At 42.5% G+C, this 10,000-nt stretch overlaps 1 protein-coding gene across 1 annotated transcript in view; it reads left to right on the forward strand.

The window, feature by feature from the left end:
- Positions 1 to 1,615: 1,615 nt before the first annotated feature.
- The window catches only part of LOC137043114 (WASP homolog-associated protein with actin, membranes and microtubules), a 28,103-nt gene continuing 19,718 nt past the window's right edge, over positions 1,616 to 10,000 (forward strand). Inside the window, exons 1-2 of the mRNA XM_067419231.1 lie at positions 1,616 to 2,351; positions 8,691 to 8,864. Coding sequence (XP_067275332.1) covers positions 1,821 to 2,351; positions 8,691 to 8,864 — 705 coding nt within the window. The 5' untranslated portion in view covers positions 1,616 to 1,820. The remainder of the gene's footprint in view (positions 2,352 to 8,690; positions 8,865 to 10,000) is intronic.

A 10,000-nucleotide genomic window follows, 5' to 3' on the forward strand; every position in this document is an offset into this window, starting at 1 on the left:
TTTATAGAGTCATTCCTGAGCACTGCTTCTCTGACTGCATGTGGCCACACACTCAACCGAGGGCAGAAGAAGTGTGTGTGTGTGTGTGTGTGTGTGTGTGTGTGTGTGTGTGTGTGTGTGTGTGTGAGATATCTGAGAGGGATAAGATGCTGTAGTGTGTGTAACGTGTCCCAGTAAAGCGCTGATGGCGTCTCGTAGAAAAGGTCAAATAACTTTCTGACGTATTAACACAGTTTGTTTAGATTTATGGGTATGATTTTCTCACAGTTTTTGAGTACATTTTTGTTTGTTTTTTAAGTTTATTTATTTATTAGTTTATTTATTATTTATTTGTTTATGTATTTTATTTATTTATTTGTCTATGTACTCATTTGTTTGATTATTTTTATTTTACTTAGTTGTTTATTTGTTAGTTTATTAATTTATTCTATTTGTCTTTGTTTGATTATTTGTTTGCTTTTTTAAATTTGCTTGTTAGTTTATTCATAATTTTTTTATTAAATGTCCAAAATACAGAACAATTCAGAGTGTTCTCAAGACATTAACAACAATAACTACACACAATAAATAAAATCAAGAGAAAATCAAACGGCAACGCAATCATATTAAAATCATTTATTACATGTTTGCAAAACTTTGAACAACAAAATGAGAAAATAATAACATCGACAGAGGGAACACAAACAAAGGCTTTCTTTATTTCTGACACACATTCACTTTATGTTCTAATATTTAATAATCACGAGAGTCCCTAACCGGAGATATCCGACCAATCTGGGAAACTAGTTTAACTGCCAAAAGTGATCACATTTATTTTTCCTATAAAGGATTTACAGGAAGGCCATAACGCATAATTCCCCATGAATCTGGCAGAATGGGAGATACACACACACACACACACACACACACACACACACACACACACACACACACACACACACACACACACACACACACACACTCGCACACACACACACACACACACACACACACACACACACACACACTCGCACACACACACACTCGCACACACACACACTCGCACACACACACACACACACACACACACACACACACTCGCACACACACACTCGCACACACACACTCGCACACACACACACGCACACACACACACGCACTCGCACACACGCACTCGCACACACACACACACACACACACACACACACACACACACACACACACACACACACACACTCGCACACACACACACTCACACACACACACACACACACACACACACACACACACACACACACACACACACACACACACACACACTCGCGCGCACACACACACGCACACACACACACACACACACACACACACACACTCGCGCGCACACACACACACGCACACACACACACACGCACATGAATTTATATTTTCTTTGTGTAAAGGTTTCAAGTCTCAGTTAAACGTATCTTGTCATTTAGCGTTTGGATAGCGCATGCTTACAGACCGTTTCTGGATATATTTATTATATTTCATTTGATCTTTATTTGTCTCGCCTTATGCATTCTATTTTATTCTTTATTTGTTTTATATTCCTTTGTATTAATCGGTTTGATATATATAGCTTAAGTCTCTGATATTGTGAAGCTCTTTGGCCAGTTAAATGCGCTGTATAAATGAATAAAGTAAGTTAAGTTGAAGTACAGCATTATAATGTTTATGTTGATATAATAATCCGCCATTGCGAGCGCGCTGGAGTTCCCCTGTCACGTGCGAACGGGATGACGTCAGCAGACGGCGGCGGAAGAGCGTAACGCGCGGAACACACACACACACACGCAGACGCGATGAGCGACGCGGGCGGCGAGCGGATGGACAGCCTGGACGGATGGGTCGCGATCAGAAGCGACGCCTTCGAAGAGCGCGAGAGCCACAGGCTCCGATTCATCGTGGAGTGGAACGAGATCGAGCGGAAGTTCGCGGTGACGTGTCATAACCGGACGCTGCAGCGACGCGGCGACGCGAGCGGGAGCTGCGCGGGACTGTTCTCCGACGCGCAGCTGAGACACGTGCACGCGCACCTGAGCGCCGTCCGGGACGAGCTGGCGCCGCTGTTCCCCGACCTGACGGGCTTCAGCGAGCCGAGCGTCTGGGATCTGCTGTTCTCCATCGCGCCGCGTTGCGATGCTGACGCGCAGAGCAGGCAACTGGAGTGGTACTTCAGCAGCGCGGTGGACGCGTGCGGGCGCAAGATCGTGCTGGACGCGCTGTTCAGCGTCACGGAGGCGGATGAGCGCGAGTACTTCGAAAACATGCAGGAGTTTAAATGCAAAGCGATGCGCGACGAGATTACACGCGCCAAAGACGCGCTGCGAGCGGTGAGCCGCGACACTGACACTGACACTAACTCTATTCTGTTCTGTTCTGTTCTATTCTATCTGTTCTATTCTATTCTATTCTATTCTATTCTATTCTATTCTATTCTATTCTATTCTATTCTATTTATTATATTCTATTCTTTCTATTCTTTCTATTCTACTATGTTCTATTATATTCTATTGTGTTCTAATCTTTTTTATTGTACTCTACTGTGTTCAACTTTATTCTTTTCTATTCTACGCTGTTCCATTATGTTCTATTTACACTTATTCTACTCTGTTATATTCTTTTTCTATTCATTTTTACTATTCTATTATATTCTACTCTATTTTTTCTTTTCTACTCTATTTTGTTCAATTCTGTTATAATTTGTTCTATTAAACTCTGTTCTATTAATTATATTCTTGTCTGTTCTATTCTATTTCTATTCTGTTCTATTACATTATTTCATTCTACTCTGATCTGTTCTAGTCTACTCTTACCCTTCTATTCTTTCTATTCTACTCTATTCTATTCTTTCTATTCTACTCTATTCTATTCTTTCTATTCTACTCCGTTCTATTCTATTCTACCTTATTCTGCTCTGCTCTTTTGCATTTATATTATATTTTACTGTTCTATTATATTCTACTCTATTCTGTTCTTTTCCATTATACTCTGTTCTATTTCATTCTATTCTTCTGTTCTATTCTATTTCTACTCTACCCTACTCTACTCTACCCTAATCTACTCTACTCTACCCTAATCTACTCTACTCTACTGTACTCTACTCTACTCTACTCTACTCTACTCTACTCTGCTCTGCTCTACTGTACTCTACTCTACTCTACTCTACTCTACTCTACTCTACTCTACCCTACTCTACTCTACTGTACTCTACTCTGCTCTGCTCTACTGTACTCTACTCTACTCTACTCTACTCTACTCTACTCTACTCTACTCTACTCTACTCTACCCTAATCTACTCTACTCTACCCTAATCTACTCTACTCTACTCTACTCTACTCTGCTCTACTGTACTCTACTCTACTCTACTCTGCTCTGCTCTACTGTACTGTACTCTACTCTACTCTACTCTACTCTACTCTACTCTACTCTACTCTACTCTACTCTACCCTAATCTACTCTACTCTACTCTACCCTACTCTACTCTACCCTAATCTACTCTACTCTACTCTACTCTACTCTACTCTACTCTACTCTACTCTACTCTACTCTACCCTAATCTACTCTACTCTACTCTACTCTACTCTGCTCTACTGTACTCTACTCTACTTTACTCTACTCTACTCTACTCTACTCTACCCTAATCTACTCTACTCTACTCTACTCTACTCTACCCTACTCTACTCTACCCTACTCTACTCTACCCTAATCTACTCTACTCTACTCTACTCTACTCTACTCTACTCTACTCTACTCTACCCTAATCTACTCTACTCTACTCTACTCTACTCTACTCTACTCTACTCTACCCTAATCTACTCTACTCTACTCTACCCTACTCTACTCTACCCTAATCTACTCTACTCTACTCTACTCTACTCTACCCTAATCTACTCTACTCTACTCTGCTCTGCTCTACTGTACTCTACTCTACTCTACTCTACTCTACTCTACTCTACTCTACTCTACTCTACTCTACTCTACCCTAATCTACTCTACTCTACCCTAATCTACTCTACTCTACTCTACTCTACTCTACCCTACTCTACTCTACTGTACTCTACTCTGCTCTGCTCTACTGTACTGTACTGTACTCTACTCTACTCTACTCTACTCTACTCTACTCTACCCTAATCTACTCTACTCTACTCTACCCTACTCTACTCTACCCTAATCTACTCTACTCTACTCTACTCTACTCTACTCTACTCTACTCTACTCTACTCTACTCTACTCTACCCTAATCTACTCTACTCTACTCTACTCTACTCTACTCTACCCTAATCTACTCTACTCTACTCTACTCTACTCTACTCTACTCTACCCTAATCTACTCTACTCTACTCTACCCTACTCTACTCTACCCTAATCTACTCTACTCTACTCTACCCTACCCTACCCTACCCTACCCTACCCTACTCTACTCTACTCTACTCTACTCTACTCTACTCTACTCTACTCTACTCTACTCTACTCTACTCTACTCTACTCTACTCTACTCTACTCCACTCCACTCTACTCTACTCTACCCTAATCTACTCTACTCTACTCTACTCTACTCTACCCTAATCTACTCTACTCTACTCTACCCTAATCTACTCTACCCTAATCTACTCTACTCTACTCTACTCTACTCTACCCTAATCTACTCTACTCTACTCTACTCTACTCTACTCTACTCTACTCTACCCTACTCTACTCTACCCTACTCTACTATACTCTACCCTACTCTACTCTACCCTAATCTACTCTACTCTACCCTAATCTACTCTACCCTACTCTACTATACTCTACCCTACTCTACTCTACCCTACTCTACTCTACCCTACCCTAATCGACTCTACTCTACTCTACCCTAATCTACTCTACCCTTATCTACCCTACTCTACCCTAATCTACTCTACGCTACCCTACTCCATTCTACTCTACCCTAATCTACTCTACCCTACCCTAATCTACTCTACCCTACTCTAGCCTACTCTACTCTACCGTACTCTACTCTACCCTACTCTACTATACTCTATTCTACCCTACTATACTATACTATATTCTACTCTACTATACTGTACTATATTCTACTCTACTAAACCATAATCTACTCTACCATACTCTACTCTAATCTAATTTTTAATTATAATCTAATTATAATTTTTATTATAATCTAATTTTAATCTAATATACCCTACCCTACTCTACCCTACTCTACTCTACTCTATTCTGCTCTACCCTAATCTACTCTACTCTACTATACCCTACTTTACCCTACCCTACTCTACTCTACCCTACCCTAGTGTACCCTACCCTACTCTACTGTACTCTACTCTACCCTACACTACTCTACTGTACTCCACCCTACCCTACCCTACTCTACCCTACCCTAATCTACTCTAATCTACTCTACCCTACCCTATCCTACTCTACTCTACTCTACTCTACTGTACTCTACCCTACCCTACCCTACCCTACCCTACCCTATCCTACTCTACTCTACTCTACTCTACCCTACCCTACTCTACTCTACCCTAATCTACTCTAATCTACTCTACCCTACCCTATCCTATCCTACTCTACTCTACCCTACCCTACCCTACCCTACCCTAATCTACTCTACCCTACTCTAATCTAATCTACTCTACCCTACCCTACCCTATCCTACTCTACTCCACCCTACCCTATCCTACTCTTATCTACTCTACCCTACCCTATCCTACTCTACTATACTCTACCCTACCCTACCCTAATCTACTCTACCCTATCCTATCCTACTCAACTCTACCCTACCCTAATCTACTCTACCCTACTCTAATCTACTCTACCCTACCCTACTCTACCCTACCCTACCCTATCCTATCCTATCCTACTCTACTCTAATCTACCCTAATCTACTCTAATCTACTCTACCCTACCCTATCCTACTCTACTCTACTCTACTCTACTCTACTCTACTCTACTCTACTCTACTCTACTCTACCCTACCCTAATCTTCTCTACCCTACCCTATCCTACTCTACTATACTCTACCCTACCCTATCCTACTCTACTCTACTCTACTCTACCCTACCCTACCCTACCCTATCCTACTCTACCCTACTCTACCCTACCCTACCCTACCCTAATCTACCCTACCCTATCCTACTCTACTCTACTCTACTCTACCCTACCCTAATCTATTCTACCCTACTCTACCCTACCCTACCCTACCCTTTCCTATCCTACCCTACCCTACTCTACTCTACTCTACTCTACTCTACTCTACTCTACTCTACTCTACTCTACTCTACTCTACCCTACCCTACCCTACCCTACTCTACTGTACTCTAACCTACCGTACTCTACTCTACTCTACTCTACTCTACTCTACTCTACTCTACTCTACTCTACTCTACTCTACCCTAATCTACTCTACTCTACCCTACCCTAATCTACTCTACTCTACTCTACTCTATTATACTCTATTCTACTCTACCCTACTCTACTCTACCCTACTCTACTATACTCTACCATATTCTACTCTACCCTAATCTACTCTACCCTAATCTACTCTACTCTACTCTACCCTAATCTACTCTACTCTACCCTACTCTAATATACTCTACCCTACTCTACCCTAATCGACTCTACTCTACTCTACCCTAATCTACTCTACCCTTATCTACCCTACTCTACCCTAATCTACTCTACCCTAATCGACTCTACTCTACTCTACTCTACCCTAATCTACTCTACCCTACTCTAGCCTACTCTACTCTACTCTACTCTACTGTACCCTACTCTACTATACTCTATTCTACCCTACTCTACTATACTATATTCTACTCTACTATACTGTACTATATTCTACTCTACTAAACCCTAATCTACTCTACCATACTCTACTCTACTCTAATCTAATTTTTTAATTATAATCTAATTATAATTTAATTATAATCTAATTATAATCTAATATACCCTACTCTACCCTACTCTACTCTATTCTGCTCTACCCTAATCTACTCTACTCTACTATACCCTACTTTATCCTACCCTACCCTACTCTACTGTACTCTACTCTACCCTACACTACTCTACTGTACTCCACCCTACCCTACCCTAATCTACTCTAATCTACTCTACCCTACACTATCCTATCCTACTCTACTCTACTCTACTCTACTCTACTCTACTCTACTCTACCCTACCCTAATCTACTCTACCCTACTCTATTCTACTCTACCCTACCCTACCCTATCCTACTCCACTCCACCCTACCCTATCCTACTCTAATCTACCCTACCCTATCCTACTCTACTATACTCTACCCTACCCTAATCTACTCTACCCTACCCTACCCTATCCTACTCTACCCTACTCTACTCTACCCTACCCTAATCTACTCTACCCTACTCTAATCTACTCTACTCTACCCTACCCTACTCTACCCTACCCTATCCTATCCTACTCTACTCTACTCTACTCTACTCTACTCTACTCTACCCTAATCTACTCTAATCTACTCTACCCTACCCTATCCTACTCTACTCTACTCTACTCTACTCTACTCTACTCTACTCTACCCTACCCTAATCTACTCTACCCTACCCTATCCTACTCTACTCTACTCTACTCTACTCTACTCTACTCTACTCTACTCTACCCTACCCTAATCTACTCTACCCTATCCTACTCTACTATACTCTACCCTACCCTACCCTACCCTAATCCACTCTACCCTACCCTATCCTACTCTACCCTACTCTACTCTACCCTACCCTACCCTATCCTACTCTACCCTACTCTACCCTACCCTATCCTACTCTACTCTACCCTACTCTACCCTACCCTACCCTATCCTACCCTACTCTACCCTACTCTACTCTACTCTACCCTACTCTACTGTACTCTACCCTACCGTACTCTACTCTACTCTACCCTACCATACTCTACTCTACTCTACTTTATCCTACCCTACCCTATCCTATCCTATCCTATCCTATCCTATCCTATCCTACCATACCCTACTCTACCCTACACTACCCTACCCTTCCCCACCCTACCCTACTTTACTCTACCCTACCCTACCCAACCCTACTGTACCCTACCTACTCTACCCTATCCTACCATACCCTACCCTACTCTACCCTATCCTACCCTATCCTACCCTACTCTACCCTACCCTACCCTACTCGACCCTATCCTACCCTATTCTACCCTACCCTATCCTATCCTACACTACCCTACTCTGCTCTACTCTACTCTACTCTACCCTACTCTACCCTACCCCACCCTACCCTACCCTACTTTACTCTATACTATCCTATCCTATCCTACCATACCCTACCCTTCCCCACCCTACCCTACTTTACTCTACCCTACCCTACCCTACCCTACCCTGTACCCTACCTACTCTACCCTATCCTACCAAAACCCACTCCACTCTCCCCTACCCTACTCGACCCTACCCTATCCTACCCTACCCTACTCTACCCTACCCTACCCTACCCTACCCTACCCTACCCTATCCTATCCTATCCTACACTATCCTACTCTACTCTACCCTACTCTACCCTACCCTATCCTACTCTACCCTACTCTACACTACCCTACCCTATTCTACTCTACTCTACTTTTCCCATTGTGCTTTTTGTTGTTGTTGAGCTCTTGTGATTGTGTTGTGTTGTTGTTTCATTCATCAGCTGGTTCAGAGTCACACCAGTGCTGATGGACTCCTGCGACTGATGAAGATCTATGAGGAGGAAGATGAGGCTTACAAGGAGTTTGTGAATGTTGCGACTCAGTTCTACCAGAACCTGCTGCAGCCCTTCAGAGACATGAGAGAGATTGCCACGCTCTACAAGACTGAGATTCTGGTACACATCACAACAGAAGACTTTAAACATATGAAATAGAGTTAAATAAACATGTTCAGTCTTATGCTCCACGCCTGACAGATACGGGCTTAAGGACCTTTCACACCAGACGCATAACCGAAAAGTGAAACGAATAAGCAAATATTTTGCATGTGAATATGTTTGAGAATTCCAACGTTTCAAAACATTCGCGGCGACAGCTAAGAAAACACGGACATCATGCAGTGAAGATGAGCTTTTCATTTTATTTAAAAGACCGAAAAGAAGGTTTTGGGTGCTCCCAGTTGTAAATGAACAGAGAGTCTGAAGGGGAGTCTGCTAATCTCTACAGGAGCTAAAACTTTATCATGGCCGCTTCTGCACTTACTTTCCAAAGTCTGTGGGACAATTTGAGGAGCATTTACGCTAGCAGTGCATCTGACGAGACTAACACACACTTCAGGAACCAGTCGACCCACAGCAGATGTTTCCAGTTCAGACACAATGCAAACATTTAAGTGCCAAAGACGTACTGATGGCAACACGTTCATTTTCCAGAATCGCGGACACAAGGGCTAGAAAAAAAAATCAACGATTTATAAAAGGTTGTTATTGCTGTCTGTAAACCGAGCTGCAGGTGCACAACTTTAACTCGACCTACAGCTGTAATCTCGTGAGAAACGCAACACATGGCGAAGGCTAATGTTAAGCAAATAGCTCGTGACATCAACTGGGCATTTCGTCACCTTTTTTTCCTTGTTGGTTGAAGCTGTTTCTGTCGCAGCTGGAGTAAAAAAAAATTGACATCAAAACGGAAAAACATTTTTTTCCTGTTTTTTTCGCCGCAGCACATTAGCGATCGACGTAGAAGCGCTCATTACACAAACAGCTGATCAATAAATAAAACATCGCACAAATTATTTGCGCGTTAAAACGTGAAAGGCCTTTGCATCTGGTTTACACTGGAGCAGATCTCGACGCCTGGTTCTGTTTCTGACATGAAGCACAAATGGGTTGAAACAGGGGTCAGTGTAGACAAGGTGTCAAGGGCCAGATCTGACCTGTCAGTCACTCACACTGAGAAGCCCTGAGATAAACATGATGTCCAAAGCAGCAGTAGTTCATGGACTGTGTGTATGTGTGTGTGTGTGTGTGTC

Source organism: Pseudorasbora parva, chromosome 16 (assembly GCF_024679245.1).
Source record: "Pseudorasbora parva isolate DD20220531a chromosome 16, ASM2467924v1, whole genome shotgun sequence".
NCBI lineage: Eukaryota > Metazoa > Chordata > Actinopteri > Cypriniformes > Gobionidae > Pseudorasbora > Pseudorasbora parva.